The sequence below is a fragment of the Chiloscyllium plagiosum genome, chromosome 2, assembly GCF_004010195.1.
Source record: "Chiloscyllium plagiosum isolate BGI_BamShark_2017 chromosome 2, ASM401019v2, whole genome shotgun sequence".
Taxonomy (NCBI): Eukaryota; Metazoa; Chordata; class Chondrichthyes; order Orectolobiformes; family Hemiscylliidae; genus Chiloscyllium; species Chiloscyllium plagiosum.
In genome coordinates, this window is record NC_057711.1 from 146,498,488 (window position 1) to 146,516,904 (window position 18,417).

The 18,417-nt window shown below is 41.6% G+C and overlaps 1 protein-coding gene across 1 annotated transcript in view; it reads left to right on the top strand.

The window, feature by feature from the left end:
- Positions 1-18,234, top strand: part of ak3 (adenylate kinase 3) — a 34,338-nt gene extending 16,104 nt beyond the window's left edge. Inside the window, exons 2-5 of the mRNA XM_043720857.1 lie at positions 1,976-2,095; positions 5,726-5,898; positions 12,202-12,320; positions 15,565-18,234. Coding sequence (XP_043576792.1) covers positions 1,976-2,095; positions 5,726-5,898; positions 12,202-12,320; positions 15,565-15,664 — 512 coding nt within the window. The 3' untranslated portion in view covers positions 15,665-18,234. The remainder of the gene's footprint in view (positions 1-1,975; positions 2,096-5,725; positions 5,899-12,201; positions 12,321-15,564) is intronic.
- The last annotated feature ends 183 nt before the right edge of the window (positions 18,235-18,417 follow it).

The following is an 18,417-nucleotide window of genomic DNA, read 5'->3' on the forward strand; positions in this document are numbered from 1 at the left end:
ACTCGTTTAGTATCTCTCCCATTTTCTGCGACTCCACACAAAGGCTTCCTTGCTGATCTTTGAGGGGCCCTATTCTCTCCCTAGTTATCCTTTTGTCCTTAATGTATTTGTAAAAACCCTTTAGATTCTCCTTAATTCTATTTGCCAAAGCTATCTCGTCCTCATTTTGCCCTCCTGATTTCCCTCTTATGTATACTCCCACTGCCTTTATAATCTTCTAAGGATTCACTCGATCTATCCTGTCTATACCTGATATACGCTTCCTTTTTCTTAAACAAACTCTCAATGTCCTTAGTCATCCAGCATTCCCTATACCTACCAGCCTTTCCTTTCACCCTAACAGGAATGTACTTCTCTGGATTCTCGTTAACTCATTTCTGAAGGCTTCCCATTTTCCAGCCGTCCCTTTACCTGCGAACATCTGCTCCCAATCAGCTCTTCGGTTCGATTCTCCTGTTCCCTGGATGCTGTCTGACCTGCTGCGCTTTTCCAGCAACACATTTTCAGCCCTCCATCGTCAGACCACAACAAAACGACGGTTGGAGGAAGAGTGCCTCATCTTCCGCCTAGGAACCCTCCAACCACAAGGGATGAACTCGGATTTCACCAGTTTCCTCATTTCCCTCTTGCCTGATACCGTCAAAATTGGCGTTTATCCAATTTAGATCTTCAACTTTTAGATCTGGTCTATCCTTTTCCATCACTATTTTAAATCTAATAGAATTATGGTTGCTGGCCCCAAAGTGCTCTCCCACTGACACCTCAGTCACCTGCCCTGCCTTATTTCCCAAGAGTAGGTCAAGTTTTGCATCTTTTCTAGCAGGTACATCCACAGACTGAATCAGAAAATTTTCTTGTAAACACTTAACAAATTCCTCTCCATCTAAACCCTTAACACTATGGCAGTCCCAGTCTATTGTTTGGGAAATTAAAATCTCCTACCATAACCACCCTATTATTCTTACAGATAGCTGAGATCTCCTTACAAGTTGTTTCTCAATTTTCCTCTGACAATTAGGGGGTTTATTCTACAATCCCAATAAGGTGATCATCCCTTTCTTATTTCTCAATTCCACCCAAATAACTTCCCTGGATGTATTTCTAGGAATATCCTCCCTCAGTACAGCTGTAATGCTATCCCTTATCAAAAACACCACTCCCCTTCCTCTCTTGCCTCCCTTTCTGTTCTTTCTGTAGCATTTGTATCCTGGAACATTAAGCTGCCAGTCCTGCCCATCCCTGAGCCATGTTTCTGTAATTGCTATGGTATCGCAGTCCCATGTTCCTAACCATGCCCTGAGTTCATCTGCTTTCCCTGTTGGGCTCCTTGCAATGAAATAAATGCAGTTAAGGGCTTTTGCCCGAAACGTCGATTTTCCTGCTCCTCGGATGCTGACTGACCCGCTGTGCTTATCCAGCACACCTCTAATCTAGACTCTGATTTCCAGCATCTGCAGTCCTCACTTTTGCCTATCTTGTCACTGCCTGTCCTGACTGTTTGACTCGCTTCTGTTCTCAACTGTACGAACCATTGTAGTTTGATCACTTTCACTTTCACTCCAGTCACTCTGGATGGAACATGTTTAAGGAGTTTGCGAGACATTGTTTGTTCACAATGCTCTGTGCTAATGGAATGTTATTCTGTAAAAAGCACAGTTGCCTACAAATTGAAAGTGGAAAGTGCACAATTCCCTCACTCAGAGTATTGGGTAGCTCAGCACAACATGAAGTGTGTAATTGATGGTAGACCAGTTCCATGGGTCATCGTGATTATTCAGGGCTGGCTAAGAGCTGTACATTGCTTTACAACACTGACCCATGTTAAACGTAAGGTGCAGCACCACTATTAGCCAGCACCTTCAGGAGATGAAGTGGAGAAACATGGAAAGAGATTTCGACTCATTATAGTAAAGCATCTTTATTTTGGATATAATGGTTATAACTTAATTAATTCCACTTTTGGTGTGTTTTCCAGAGTTTGGTTTGCTCGCCAAGTCCTTTATTGATGAGGGAAAGCTGGTGCCAGATGATGCAATTACAAAAATCATACTACATGAACTGAAGCAAATGACCCAGTACAGCTGGCTGCTGGATGGTAAGGATGTTTGCAGAGTGGACAGAGTTCCAACTGTGTACTTGAAATGCATTCACACAAAGTTAAAGTGCTTTTATGCAAGTGTGTAGTATATAAAAACATAGAATATTGAGCTATTTGCTGCACTGCCCAAATGTTATGAATAAATCAGTTGTGTCATGTCTCAATTTGTGGTCTGATCTGTTGTGGGCTGCAAGAATGGCAGCAAATTGCAACAAGTAGAAGCCATCAGTTTTTATTTTCTGGCTATTTGGCAAATGATTGGTTGGCTGAAATGGAGTCATTTCATGTCTCCTTCTCTGTACTTCCCAGAGACGCGCAAACATGCACACACACACACACACACAAACACAGACAGACAGCTGGAGCGCATGTTGACACTGTTTATGGAAAACCAGTTTTCTGAGAGAGAGAGAATTGGAGGTGTGACAACTGGTTAATTATCCAGGTTTCTAAGTTCTCTTCTTTCACACCTCAATTTGTGCTAAACTGAGTGATTGGCTTTTTGGAGATGTTAAACCAAGATTCTGCGAAGAATCAGGCTGGGTGGGAATGAAACAAATGAGCTCAGGCCAACTGTGTAAAAGATCTTTGATCCTGAGGCAATAACTCATACTGCTGCCAAGTCATCAAGTGCACACTAACCCCATTATTCTTAGCTCCTGAGGGACTGCAGTTTACTTCAAGAGGGCATTGGATGATTATTTGGATAGAAATAGTGTGCGGTGGTATCAAGAAACTGGTACCAGGAGACTGCAATGAGGTAATGATGCTCACTTGAAGAACCAATGTCGGCTCGATGGGACGTAAGATTCTATGATTCTGCTGAAACTGGGTTTGTTGCTAATTCCGAGTTAGGTGGGATAGCAAGCTGGGGACGATAGACAAAATGAATGGGCTGCCAGATGGCAGAGAGCGTATAATGTGAGATGTGTAAAGTTATTCACTTTGGTCGCTTCAATAGAAAAGCCAAACACAATTTGAAAGGTATGAAAATGATAAATGTTGACATTCAGAGAGACTTGGAAAGGCTCATATAAGGAACACAGACAGTGAGCAGTTAGGAAAACAGATTGCCTGGTTGGCTTTCCTTGCAAGGAGATTGGAGTACAATAATAAAGGAAGTTATTGTACAATTAAGAACATAATATTTAAGAGCATGATGAGAACATTCGGTCTGCTCCATCAATCAATAAAAAATACTTTAATTGTAGAAAGGAATAGGCTTGTAAGAGACAGTTTGGGTTACTGAGTTGTTTGCAGAGGTTAACTTATTCTGTGGAGAGACTGACTCTTTGGGTCAAACCAGACTGAGTCTGAAGAAGGGTTGCACCTGAAACATTGACTTCTCCATCTCCTGATGCTGTCTAGCTTGCTGTGTTCTTCCAGCCTCCTGCTTGTCTATCTCTCTCCCGACAAAACCTACCAGACCTGCTGAGTTTCTACATTATTCTCTGTTTCAGAATTCCAGCATCTACAGTAATTTGCTTCTATTCACCCTGAAGTTAACATGTTTGCAAAGAGACATTGCTTCCTTTCTTTAACCACACCCTGTCCTCTCCACCAACAAAATAAGAGGGAGAATGGGTTAAGTAAGTAATGAGTATGGAGTTGAGCTCTTGCTTAGTGAATAATGTCTACTAGGAGCTCCATCTTCAAATGAGGCAGCAAATTTTCGCACAAATTCCCACATTTCAGAATTGAGGTCAGTGACCATCTAATCTACGTTAGGGTTATTAGTTGGAGCCTAATTGTTAGTGATCTTTTACAGACACCTGTGTGTCCATGTTTTAAGGTTTCACCAGAAAGACTGCTCCTTCAGCAGTTCAGCCTTTAGTTTATTTAGTACGACGTTGAAGTGTCAGCTGTATTGTTTATGATTTAAATGCAAGTGTGCAGCACTGAGTCAAGGCTGATTAGATTAGATTAGATTCCCTACAGTGGGGAAACAGGCCCTTCAGGCCAACAAGTCCACACCGACCCTCCGAAGAGTAACTACCCAGACCCATTCCCCTCCCCTATATTTACCCCTGACTAATGCATCTAACACTATGGGCAATTTAGCACTGCCAATTCACCTGACTTGCACATCTTTATTGATTGTGGGAGGAAACCGGAGCACTCAGAGGAAACCCCACGCAAACACAGGGAGAATGTGCAAACTCCACACAGACAGTTGTCAGAGGTGGGAATTGAACCTGGGTCCCTGCCACTGTGAGGCAGCAGTGCTAACCACTGAGCCACTGTGCTGCTCCATCAGGATATATCAATCTCTCTTTCTCACATGCTGTCAGGATAAATAGGTCTACTGAGATAAACTCAAGTAGTTTTGCAAGTTCAAAGTTTGGGAGAAGATTTGTAGCTCGGGTGCTCGTTGTGGTTCTGTTCGCCGAGCTGGGAATTTGTGTTGCAGACGTTTCGTCCCCTTTCTAGGTGACATCCTCAGTGCTTGGGAGCCTCCTGTGAAACGCTTCTGTGATGTTTCCTCCGGCATTTATAATGATTTGTACCTGCAGGGGACGAAACGTCTGCAACACAAATTCCCAGCTCGGCGAACAGAACCACAACAGTTTTGCAAGTATTAAGTATTAGCACGTCAGGCAGTTTGCTCCTTCTCCCATTTAATCAATTTCTAGAAGTCATTATTCTGCATAAAGAACTCAATAGCAGTGTTTTCTTTTGTGCAGTTGTGTAATAGCCCAGATCTAGGGGAAAGAGCTGATCCTTTCGCACTTCAAATTAGCAACAAAAATGTTTTCTTTATGACAATGGAGGATCTGCTAATGCTTGAGTTGACACTCTAATGACAATGGAGGATTTGTTTGTACTTGCTTTCCTAATCCCACATAACTGGAGGTGACAGTTGAGTGATTTTGAACAGGCGTCGAGCAAGATTTTAAAATCATTCTTGGTCTAGGCTCCATGTGCACACCATGTTGCCATAAACAGGGCTGCACTGGTGACTGGCTGAAACCTTAAATTGTCTGGGAAGATGTGTGTTTAACAGGGCCCGAAGGAGAGAAAATAAATATTCCAAAAGGATTAATTATGTTATATATTTTAGTAATCTTCAGAAGTATTGTGAGAGAAATGTAGTTCTGGTCTCTCTTTCTGGAACTCAAATCCACAGTCTTTTGAATCTGGATCAGGTTCATCCAAATAATCTGTAAACAGGGCTAATTAAAAAGCAAAGTTCCTCCTTAATTCAAAATATGTCTTGTTTACAACATTTTTACAGCATAAATAAGCCTGGCAAATAATAGTAATGGCAATGAGTAGTTTTTCACTGCCAGATGAACAGCTGTGGCTACGTTAAGTGCGTCTTTTACACTCCATAATGTATCACCGAAACAATCTTTATCGTTTGCCTGTGAGTGCAGTACTGGTGTAGTTATTTGGTATTAATAAATGCAAGCTCCTTTTAAACACTAGGAAAGATATAGGCCAAATGCTGACAGATGGAACTAGATTAATTTAGGTGTTCTGGTCGGCATGGACGAGTTGGACCAAAGGGTCTGTTTCTGTACTGGATAACTCTATGACTGTGGAAGCCTGTGTCTCTTTATAGTGGCATGGCAGTGTTTAAGATATGATTCATTGCACTGTCTATTTCTCACCATGATTTTAAAGGGTTTCCCAGGACACTCCCACAAGCAGAAGAGCTGCATAAAGTTTTCCAACCAGACACGGTAATTAACTTGAATGTCCCATTTGAGACGATCAAAAAACGACTGACATCTCGCTGGATTCACCCAGGCAGTGGTAGAGTGTACAATACTGACTTCAACCCTCCTAAAGTAACAGTTAAGTATCCACTTTAAAATTAGTTGGTTTTATAAAGCGCATGATGTTTCACAAATCCGTAGAAAATTCTTCTTATTTTCTTATCTGTGACCTGTTAGGAGTTAGTTATGTTTGCGTTGCATGTCGCTGAAACATCCTTTATGGCTCTGTACAGCGGAAGTATAACACCTAATGCTATTTACTTTGAATTCTAGTCCCTTTAATTTACAGTTCACTGTGGGCGGCACGGTGGCACAGTGGTTAGCACTGCTGCCTCACAGCGCCAGAGACCCGGGTTCAATTCCCGCCTCAGGCGACTAACTGTGTGGAGTTTGCACGTTCTCCCCATGTCTGCGTGGGTTTCCTCCGGGTGCTCCGGTTTCCTCCCACAGTCACAAAGATGCGCAGGATCAGGTGAATTGGCCATAATATAAATTGCCCGTAGTGTTAGGTTAGGGGTATGGGTGGGTTGCGCTTCGGCGGGTCGGTGTGGACTTGTTGGGCCGAAGGGCCTGTTTCCAACTGTAATGTAATGTAATCTAATCTAATCTAAACTCTCTCAAAAAGCAGTTAAGCAATTTGGATTTTATTGGACAGTAAATATAGGTTAAAGTATCCTCTAGATGGGGAGAGGCTGAGAGATCCATGTTAGAAATCCCAAATGTACTGAACAGGTATAGACGTAACTCAAATGGGCAATGGAATGTTGACCCTTGTCTCCTAGGGACTATAATTCAAAGGAGTGGGAAGATAGATTTCCATCTTTATGGCATGTTTCATAACTGCAAGGCACTTCAAGGTGCTTTACAACACGTGATAACTTTGTTTGAAGTTTACTAATTTTTTGATGTACAAGAAATGAAAGATCATCTGATTTGGCTGAGGGATAAATATTGGCCATGGCATTGAGAGGAACTCCACATTCTTGTTTGAATAGCGTCGTGGAATCTTACCTACCCTGTTGAGTGCAAATGAGCCTCAGATTTTAAAAAAAGCTCACCTGAAAGACGAATATTACTACTCGTGCAATATCCCCATAGCTTCCTCATCCAAGGGTGACACCTATTGTTTTATACAGAGAAAAGTTTAAATTAATCTGTCAAACATGTTGAAAACTAAGTATTGGATCCCGCAAACTGGAAATTCAGAAACTGGTGTAAAGCATCAAAGGAATCACAGAAGTACATGGGCAGGGCCTGGATCAGGGGAGAAAAGACAGAATCAAGGGGGTGGTAAGAGATGAGTTTTGTGGGGCAGGAGCAGGCTGAAGCAGTGGGTCTGCCCGGGCAATCCTGTTTGTGGACTTCCAGGAGGTAGAAGTGAGCAGTGTGGGGCTGGGATCTATCAGCTTGGAGGCAGTGGGGGGTGGGGAGATCACCAGAATTTCCAGTCTGCACCCTCGAGTCACCACCTCTTTTCCTGAAGAAGGGCTTATGCCCGAAACGTCGATTCTCCTGTTCCCTGGATGCTGCCTGACCTGCTGCGCTTTTCCAGCAACACATTTTCAGCTCTGATCTCCAGCATCTGCAGACCTCACTTTCACCTCTTTACCATGGACATGCAATCCCTTAACACATCAATCACACACCAGGATGGTCTCAGGACTCTCCACGTCTTCCATGCGCAAAGGCCTGAACCATCTCCACCCTAACCCCACTCTGCTCCACTTGGCTGAGCTCATCCCTGAAAAATTTCTCTTCTAATTCCACTCATTGTCTGCAGGTCACAGGGTGGCCATGGTCCCATATGGGCCCAGCTACGCCTGCTGCGTGGGGGTATGTGGAACATTCCTTGTTCCAGATCTATTTTGGCCCCCACCTACAGTTCTTCTTCCAAGATATTGATGATATCATCGGTGTTGCTTCCCTGTCTCATCCGGAATTGAAAAAGTTAATCGATTTCGCTTCCAATTTCCACCCCGCTCTCGCTTTCACCTGGTCTATCTCTGGCTCCTCCCTTGCCTTCCTCGACATCTCTCTTTCAATTTCTGGGAATAGACTGGTCACAAATGTTCCATTATAAACCCTCTGACTGTCTCAGCTCCTTGGACACTGCATCCTCACCCTGCATCCTGTAAAGACTCCATTCCATTCTCCCAGTTCCTCAGTCTCCGTCGCATATGTTCCAATGAGGCCAGTTTCAACAAGGGAGCCTCCAGACTGTCCACCAGCTTGCTCAACCGAGGATACTCCAGCACTGTTGTCGACAGTTGCCAGATGCAACCTATCTCCTGCACTTCCACCCTTACCCTCTCTCCCTTGTCCTTACCTACCATCCCACCAATATGCACAGCCAGAAGATCAATTGCCACAATTTCTGGCACCTCCAACAAGATGCCACCACCAGACACATACTCCCCTCCCCTTCTCTCCGTCCTCCGCAGCGACTGCTCCCTCCATAATACCCTGGTGCACTTTTCCTTCACTCCCAACCCCAACCCCAACGCATCCCATTAGCGTCACGGCACCTTACCCTGCAACTGCCGAAGGTGTAACACCTGCCCATTTACCTCCTCCCTCCTCCGAATCCAAGGGCCTCGAGCATACCAGCAGGGTGAAGCAGCACTTTACCTACACTTCTCACAATCTAGTTTAAGCATTCGTTGTTCACAATGTAGTCTCCTCTGCTGGGTGACCACGTCACAGAACATCTACATTCTGCCTGCAAAAAAGACCTTGAGCTTCAGTTACCTGCCACTTCAACACCATTTCTATCAACATTTCTGTCTCAGGTTTTCTGTAGTACTCCAGTGAAGCACAGTGCAAGCTAGAAGAACAACACCTTTATTTTCCACGTGGGGACCCTGCAGCCCTCTGGATATTGAGTTCAGTAATTTTAGGGCCTGAACTCTGATATCCTAGCCCCCTACCACACCAGGCCTTGTTATTACATAGTCTGCCATTACGCACGACCTTCTGTTAGCCACTGACAGTCACCATTAACAGCCATTTGTCCTCCCAGCCAGATCATTATCCAGTCCTTTATTTGTCCAACTGTTCTTCTCTCTGTTTGGGCTCTATCCCCATTTATTGTTTACTCCTTACCCCCTCCTCCTACCCTATCTTATGCATACAAAGTGACATTTTCCTAGCTACCATCATTCTACCTACAGAAAGTTGGGTGGGGGGTGAAGGGAAGGTTGCAGAGAAAGGGAGGGAGAAAGAGAGTACACACAACCCTTTTGAAAGTGACTGAACAAGTTTCATAGGCTATTAGAAAAGCACGTGGGATCCTTGAATAAGGCTAAGTTGTAATGATCATTTATAAAACATAGATTAGGGCCTCAGCTGACATATTGTTTAGTTTTGGGCACCATATTTTAGGAAGGACATAAGAGCTTGGGTATATCACAGGAGATTTGCTAGAATAGTACCAAGGACAAGGGAATTCAGATATATGGAGAGGATAGAGAAATATGAGTTAGCAGAAAAGATTAAAGAGAGATCAAATAGAGGTGATCAAAATTATTTGATAGAATAAGTAATGAGAAACTTGCTTTGCATCAGTGTTCATTGAGGAGAGGAACATGATGAATGTTGAGATTAGAGATAGAAGTTTGATCACGTTGACTTAAGTAGGAATGATGTGTTGGGTTAGACCCGAGGTTATTAAGGTGGACAAATCCCCAGGACCAGATGGACTCTATCCCAGGTTTCTGAGGGAGGCAAGAGAGGAAATAGCTGAAGCCCTGACAGATATATTTGTGGCATCCTTAAACACAGGTGAGCTGCTGGAGGTCTGGAGGTTGCTCATGTTGTCCCCCTGTACAAGAAGGGTAGTAGGGATATTCCGGGTAACTAAAGACCAGTGAACCTGACGTCGGTGGTGGGAACATTGCTGGAGAAGGTACTGAGGGATAAAATCTATTTATATTTGGAAAAGAATGGGCTTATCAGTGATAGGCAACATGGTTTTGTGTGGGGGAGATTGTGCCTTACCAACTTAAGAGAGTTCTTTGAGTCAGTGACCAAGTTGATAGATGAAGGAAGGGCTGTTGATGTCATATACATGGATTTTAGTAAGGTGTTTGATAAGGTTCCCAATGGTAAACAAATAAAGAAAGTGAAGTCACATGGTGTGCAGGGTGTTCTAGCTAGGAGGATAAAGAACTGGTTGAGCAACAGGAGACAGAGAGTAGTAGTTGAAGGGAGTTTCTCGAAATTGAGAAAAGTGACCAGTGGTGTTCCACAGGGATCAGTGTTGGGGCTACTGTTGTTTGTGGTATACATAAATGATCTGGAAGAGGGCACTGTTGGTATGATCAGCAAGTTTGCAGATGACACAAAGATTGCTGGAGTAGCAGAAAGCATAGGGGACTGTCCGAGAATACAGGAGAATATAGATAGACCGGAGAGTTGGGCGGAGAAGTGGCAGATGGAGTTCAATCCAGGCAAATGTGAGGTGATGCATTTTGGGAATTCTAATTCTAGAGCAAATTATACAGTAAACGGAAGAGCCTTGGGAAAAGTTGTTGAGCAGAGAGATCTCGGAGTTCAGGTCCATTGTGCCCTGAAGGTTGCACAGGTGGATAGAGTGGTCAAAAACGCATATAGTATGCTTGCCTTCATTGGACAGGGTATGGAGTATAAGAGCTGGAAAGTCATGTTAAAATTGTACAAGACATTGGTTCGACTGCATTTTGACTACTGTGTACAGTTCTGGTCGCCACATTATCAAAAGGATGTGGACGCTTTGGAGAAGGTGTAGAGAAGGTTTACGAGGATGTTGCCTGGTATGGAAGGTGCTAGCTATAAAGAGAGGTTGAGTAGGTTAGGATTGTTTTCATTAGAAAAAAGGAGATTGAATGTGGACCTGATTGAGGTCTACAAAATCATTAAGTGTACAGACAGGGTAGATAGAGATAAGCTTTTTTCCAAGGTGAAGGATTCAATCGTGAGAAGTCACGCTTTCAAGGTGAGAGATTGAAGGGGGATACACATAGCAAGTACTTTACACAGAGGGTGGTAGGTGCCTGGAACGCGTTGCCAGCAGAGGTAGTAGAGGCAGGCACAGTAGATTCATTTAAGATGCATCTGGACAGCTGCACGAGTCAGTGGGGAGCAGAGGAATACAGATGCTTAGAAATTGGGCGACAGATTTAGACAGTAGATTTGGATCGGCTTAGGCTTGGAGGACCAAAGGGTCTGTTCCTGAGCTGTAACTTTGTTTTTTGTTCTTTCTTAAACTGTTTCCAGTGACATGTGGTTTGGTAACAGTGGAATACAGATTTAAGGTGATTGGCCAGAGAAACTGAGCTGACCTGAGGATCCACATTCTAAACAAATGAATCGTGATTTGAGATGCAGTTCCTGAAAAGATATTGGAGATAGATTCAATAGTAACTTTCAAAAACGAATTGGATAAATATTTGAAAGTATAAAAATCACAGTCAGTTATGGTTAATTTAGTAGTTCTATCAAACAGTTCAGAAGTCACACGACACCAGGTCATAGTCACTTTAACTGACAAAGGAGCAGCACTCCGAAAGCTTGTGATTTCAAATAAACCTGATGGACTATAACCTGGTGTTGTATGACTTCTGACCTTCTCTACCCCAGTACAACACCAGCACTTCCACAGTAAATCAAATAGTTGGCATAGGCACAATGTTCTGAATAGCAGCCTCTTATGCAGTTCCATTTCATAAAATTCTTCAGAGTTACATTCTTTGTTTTTGTCATCTATAGAGATCTGTGACTTTTTAAAACCTCCCTACGTTTGTATTCATTTCCTAGTAAGCATGGAAGCCTGTAACCTGATCTCAAAAATGGCTCTCATAATAGTCCTCTACCCCATTGTATCATTAAACACATCAACAGTTCTACCTGAATGGAAGATTTATTAGCTATCCTTAACCCCCAAATCTCTTACAACATAGAAATAATGGACAATCAATAACTGTTTACAATCTAATACCTCCTTTGGGACTTTGTGAGATTCAAATCTTACACCTTCTTCCCAGTAAGACACTCTAAGCTTTCCTTTGATCTTGAACAATCAAAGCCATCTAACATGCAGATTGTAGAACTTGTCACATAGCTCTCCTCACTTATTCTGAATTTAAAGCTATAGTCCCAGAATATTATAACCTTACAAAACTCCTAATTGTAACAATTTCAAACAGTTCATTTCAGAAACTGTCTTGTGCAATCACCTGCTGTAGCCACATGATGTATTATTAATGTACCTGGGAACATGCTTGTGGTATGGCATGTAACTTGGTAAGAGTGTTCTTCTAAGGGGGAAATGTTTACTGTTGGCGGGCAGTCAGGATGAAAATCTGAACTATTTTGTCTTTCCTGATTCTGTATTATTTAATAAAGGGACTTGATGATCTCACTGGTGAACCTTTGATTCAGCGTAATGATGACAAACCAGAAACTGTCACTTTGAGACTCCAGGCATATGAAGAACTAACGCAGCCTGTTTTGGAATACTATCGGTAAGTGGTGAAATTCTCTTATAGTGTGAACAATGAAAAGCTGAACTCCTTGTAAATTATGCCCCTTGGGTATTCATGAGATGGAATAGTTCAGAATAAGAGCAATTTTAAAAAAACACAGACATTTGTAAATTTTGTACATATTCAACAGGAAAGAAATGGTTGAGAGGTCAGAGTGTCATTTGTGGAACAGAAGTAGGCCTTTTAGCCCATTAAGTCCCTGCCTGCTCTCCGCAGAGCAACCCAGTCAGCCCCTCATCCCTGCATCTTCACCATAAATTTGCAATTTATTTGTCTAAGTACACAACAAATTTCCTTCTTTGGTTGATTCCCCATCCACCAACCTTGTAAGCAGAGAACTCTAGCTCAATAACACTCTTTTCTAAAAGAAAATCTTTCTCACACTCCCCCTGCGTCTATTGCCCACAATGTTGAATCGGTTTCCTCTAGTCCTTTTACAATCCGTTGTTTGGAAGAACTTTCCCTTATCTACCTTATTTAAACCCATCATAATCAGTTTGTTCATTTTGACCAATTCACCCCATTGTTGTTTGCGTCAGGGACTACAAAGCTAGCCTTTCCAGGCTAATGCTGTAATTAAAACCACTTGACCCTGAAGCCATTCAATTCTATAAGCCCAAATTTTCTTAGCTCACCTTTTAGCTTGATGAAGATCCTGATGAAAGGTTCCAACCTGAAACTTCAACGCCCCTGCTCCTCTGATGCTGTTTGACCTGCTGTGCTTTTCCTAGCTCCACACTTTACCCACTGTTGACTCTTCAGCATCTCCAGTTCTCACTACCTCTAAGGTGTTACCTTGTCAAGTGCCTTCATAAAATTAACCTCGACAACATTGCATTCCACTTACCAACATTCTCTGTTACTTCACCAAAATATTTAATTAAGATAGTTGAGCACAATCTGCCTATTACAAATGAGTGATAGAGCGTACAGGGTTGAGAGCATGAAAACTGGCCCTTGGTCCATGCCACCCAGTTTTCACAATTTAAACTAGTCCCATTTGCCTACATTTGGTCCACATCCCTCCATGCCTATCCCATCCACATACCTGTCTAAATGTTTCTTAAATGACAAAATTGTACTCCGTTCCACCACTACCTCTGGCAGCCTGTTCCAGACACTCAGCACCCTCTGTATGAAAAAAATTGTCTCTCTGGACCCTTTTATATCTCTTTCCCCTCTCATCTTAAAATCCATGTCCTCTCGTTTTAGACTCTCTCTATCACGGGGAAAAGCTGTCTGCTTTCTATCTTACCTGTGCCTCTCATGATTTTATGTACCTCCTATAGGGTCACCTGAGTCTCCTACGCTCCAAGGGAAAAAGTCCTGTCCCAGCCCATCCGATCTCTCCTTATAACCCAGACCTTTCAGTCTGGGTAGCATCCTAGTAAATCTTTTCTGCACTGTTTCTAGTTTAATAATCTTTCTATAGTAGGACGACCAGAACTACATGCAGTACTCTAAATGTGGATTCATTAATGTCTTGTACAGCTGCAACATGATGTCCCATCTCCTGTGCTGTGATGCTCTCTTGATGAAAGCTGCCATTCTAAAAACTGTCTTCGCTGCCGGGTCTACTTGTGACTCTTATTTTTAAGGAGCTTACTTTGAGCTATGAACCGGTACCTTTAGATCTGTTTGTTCTATTACACTCCCCAGGGTCTGACCGTGGACTTGCAAATCCTGCTGTGGTTTGCCTTACCAAAATACCTTGCATTTGCCTAAATTAAACTCCATCTGCCATTCCTCAGCCCACTGGCCCAGTTGATTAAGATCAAATCACCCGAGTCTTCCTTGCTGCAGGGGGTACAGGCCTACTTAAGATCTGTACTGACTTGCCTTGATTAACTCAAACTTCAAGTACCTGTTGACTTTATTTTTTCCAAGATTTAAGATCAAAAATTCTTCTACTAATAGCAAACTAACTGGCTGTAGTCCTCGGACTCTCTTTGCCTTGTTCTTGAAGAATATTTGCCACTGTCCAATCTTTTGGCATTTCCCTTTATCTGAGAAGCTTGAAAGATCAAAGCAAATCCTTCCACTATCTCTCTCTCCCCACCATAAGACATAGGAGTGGAAGGAAGGCCATTCGGCCCATCGAATCCACTCCACCATTTAATCATGGCTGATGGGCATTTCATCTTCACTTATCCACACTCTCCCCGTAGCCCTTAATTCCTTGCGAGAAATCTCTGCCTTGAAGACACCCAACGTCCCAGCCTCTACTGCGCTCCACAGCAATGCATTCCACAGGCCCACCACTCTCTGGCTGAAGAAATGTCTCCTCATTTCCGTTCTAAATTGACCCCATATAATTTTAAGGCTGTGCCTACGGGTCCTAGTCTCCCCGCCTAACAGCAACAACTTCCCAGTGTCTACCCTTTCTAAGCCATGCATTATCTTGTAAGTTTCTATTCGATCTCCCTTCAACCTTCTAAACTCTAATGAATACAATTCCAGGATCCTCAGCCGTTCATTGTATGTTAGGCCTACCATTCCAGGGATCATCCGTGTGAATCTCCGCTGGATATGCTCCAGTGCCAGTATGTCCTTCCTGAGGTGTGAGGCCCAAAATTGGACACAGTATTCTAAATGGGGTAACTAGAGCTTTATAAAGTCTCAGAAGCACGTTGCTGCTTTTATATTCCAACCCTTCACATCCTCCAGCCACCTAAGCATGTGGCTTAACTGTCCTGTGCAAAACTTTTCCAAGATTTGAAAGCTTTCCTTTCAAATTTTACACTATCCATTGCCTCCACTTTCTTCACTTAGGTCAGTATTTTGTCAGGTTCCTCTACCTTGGTAAATAAAGATTTGCCATTATCTAGCACTTCTCATTACCGTAAACTACTTTGAAGTGACTCCCTGTTGCAGGTAGATCGCCTGGCTGTCAGAATGAACACAGCAAAATACACAAATGGCATTGTTATAATGGCCAAGGTAACTTTGCTTTTTGAGATGTTAGATCAATATTGGTCAGGACATGAAACTAAATCCCCAGCTTGTCAACATAGTATGAAGGGATCAATTATTTGCACTAGAGTATGCATCTCCGGCATTTGAAGACAGTGCAGAACCCCTTCAGTACTGTGAAGTGCCAATCTTTAATTTTATACTCAAATTCACGAGTGGGAGTTTAATCTGGCTCACTTAGAATTATACCAACTGAACTATAGTCTATTTTCTGTGACTGTGAATGAAAGATAATTTTTGTGTTTTATAGGAATAAAGGCATTTTAGAAGTCTTTTCGGGAACAGAAACCAACAAGATTTGGCCTCATGTGCAGGCTTTCCTCAGCAAGAAGATACCAACAATTTCTTAAAGAGTGCAGCTGTAAAAAGATAGCAGAGAACCTGGTAGCACCTTGACTGGTCATCTCACCAGCTCCAGAAGGGAGAAAATTTGAAATGGTTTTTTGATTGCAGTCTTAAAAAAAAATTGATTGTGGATTTTTAAAATGAGTATTTCTCAGAAATACAAATTTAGTTTTCAAAAAAGGTTTTAAATTTTTCATGTCTGACTGGAGTAAACCAGCAAAACTTTCTTAATTGAGAACTGCGAAAGGTTTGTTTACATAGCTGATCATTTGATGTACTATTGATTCTATTTTAAATGACCAATACTTGACATGATTAATTAAAACCCAGTTGGAAGGGCATCCTCTGAATGGTTAACCAGAAACATTTGAATTTGGCACTTTTCCAAATGAGAGAGGAAGAGAAGAAATAAGTCTTTACATGTGGTCACATTGATACCTGAGGGCAGCAAGTTATTCAGTTGATTGAAAGTGAGGCAAATTACTCTCCAGCAGTTGACCAATTCATTTGTGCTTTCTGATTTCACTTCTGTGGAAGTTATAAACTGAAATCTGATATAGGACAGAAAATCATGTTCTTGGTCACTCAGAGGTGTCCTCAATCATGTCCAGTAGCATAGCTCCCTTTGTTGAGTGGATGTACTGTACTTGTGTGACTGACCATACCAGATTAGCCCAGTGGCAAGGGGAACTGATTTTCACACTTTGCATACAAACAATAGATGCATAGGAGGGTGCAGTGGAGTAAGGAAGGGGAAACTGTTAACCCTCACTTATCTGTGAAGGATTTTCAGTATTTTAAATTTTATTTTCAAACTCTTGTACATGCAGTGTTTTTTCTTGAGTACAAAAAATACTTAAGGTGCAGCAGGAACCTGTGTTCTTTTTAAAATGGAGAAACCAGCATTACAAAGTGTGTTTTTGTACTTGGACAATTAAATCTAAATGTACATAACAAAGTTTTACTCTGAACAACCTTTTTAAAATTTTAGAATTGTATAAAAAATGTTTTAGATGAAAGTAAGTCACTAATCTTGTTCTTGGTAAATTACATTTCATGGGAAGAAATAGTGAGATCTGTATTATTGAATTGTGCTAACTGCCTAACTCCATAGCCTTGATATAAGCATAAAAAAATTGATGTTTCGAAGGAAGGCAGCTTGTGAGTGGCCTCCTCCAGCTAATTTACACGCAGCATTTTAGGCAAGGTGGTAACTAAGCAACCAATCTAGCTTGTTTCGGTGTCCTCCCAAGCTTTGAACTATCTTCACAGTTCCAGTCTCCTATCACAGCAGGAAATCTGAAGCCAGTGAAAAGTACTTTACAAAACACAATGGTTATGGGGCCTTCTGTCTTACATGTAAATGAAATGTCACATCTTGTGCTGAGTCTGGTGATTTTGGCTCTGATGCTTCCTCCTGCTATATGCTGCTCCCCTATTGTAAGCAAGAACACACATTTTATAGGTGTCTATTTTTTGAGTAGCCCAGGAATATCCAGAATGAGCGTAACCACAGGACCATGTATTCAGAGATGCAAGTTTTATTGTGGAATGTAAAACATTTCTGGACTTTTTTGACATACAAAAGTATGTTGTTTGTGCTTTATGCTGCAATATTTTAATTTTGGTAAGTATTTCAATTTTTGACCTGGTTTTTCTCTTGCAAAAAATATTTAAGTTTTCAACATCCTCTGTTCCATAAAGCCTGGACTCAACAAAGTCGATCAATTTTCCTCTTAAATTTTAATTGGCCAGCATCCCCAGTTTTGAGGGAAGAGTACTCCAAAATGTTTTCATCCGTGTGTGAGAGCTTTACTTAATTAGTTAATCCATTTAGAATAAAATCAAGATAAGGCCCCTTACTCTGGGTTCTGCAACCAGAAGAAATAATTCTGGTGCATTTGCCCTGTCTTTCAAATCCTTCTATCATCCACATTCTACTTGTTTTGCAGTAATGAACATGCTATCTCATTGATTGTCTCACTGTGCAATTTTCTATCTTCATTGACAAGAATATTTCACTTTCGCTACTAATGAGTACTATTCAAATTCCATCTTTTATCAAGAAAGCAAGGTAGAGGCTAAACATTGAAAGATGCATAATTCAAAGAAAAATCAACATTTTTAAGCATTACTAACATAGAAGGAATCTTGGTCTTCACTGGTTAGATATAGGAACCTTTGTTCTCAAATATCCTTTTTCATATAAATGATTTTTAAAGAGTTAAATAAAATAATTAGTCAAACTAAGTTACTATCAGATTCTATGTCATGACTAAATGTTTATGTACAATAGATCAATAAAATCAAAAAGGCATCTCAATTATTTGATCTTTGATTTTTGTGTATGTCTCTCATTGTTACAGTAGGTTGTTTACAGTGCACGCAAAAATAGTTCAGGGCTATTAGTAATTTGGTATCAGGATTGAAGCAAATAATACTGCTCATTCATGAAATACTTTTGAAGTGGATTAATGTATTATATAAGTGGCTGCAGTCTTTTTTTGATAACCAGTTTTTTTTTGAGAAACAAAAACAGAAATTGCTGGGAAAAGTTCAACAGGTCTGGCTGCACCTGTGGAGAGAAATCAGAGTTAATATTTTGGATCCAGTGACCATTGCTCAGAAATAGTTCTTTCAGTTTTTATTTATTTCTCTTTGAGACGTTGATATGACAGATCAATATTAGCCAGGGCTAGACTCTCCAGCGGTCCTGAAGGGTGCTGTACTGTTAGTGCAAGCTTTGATTATTATGCTT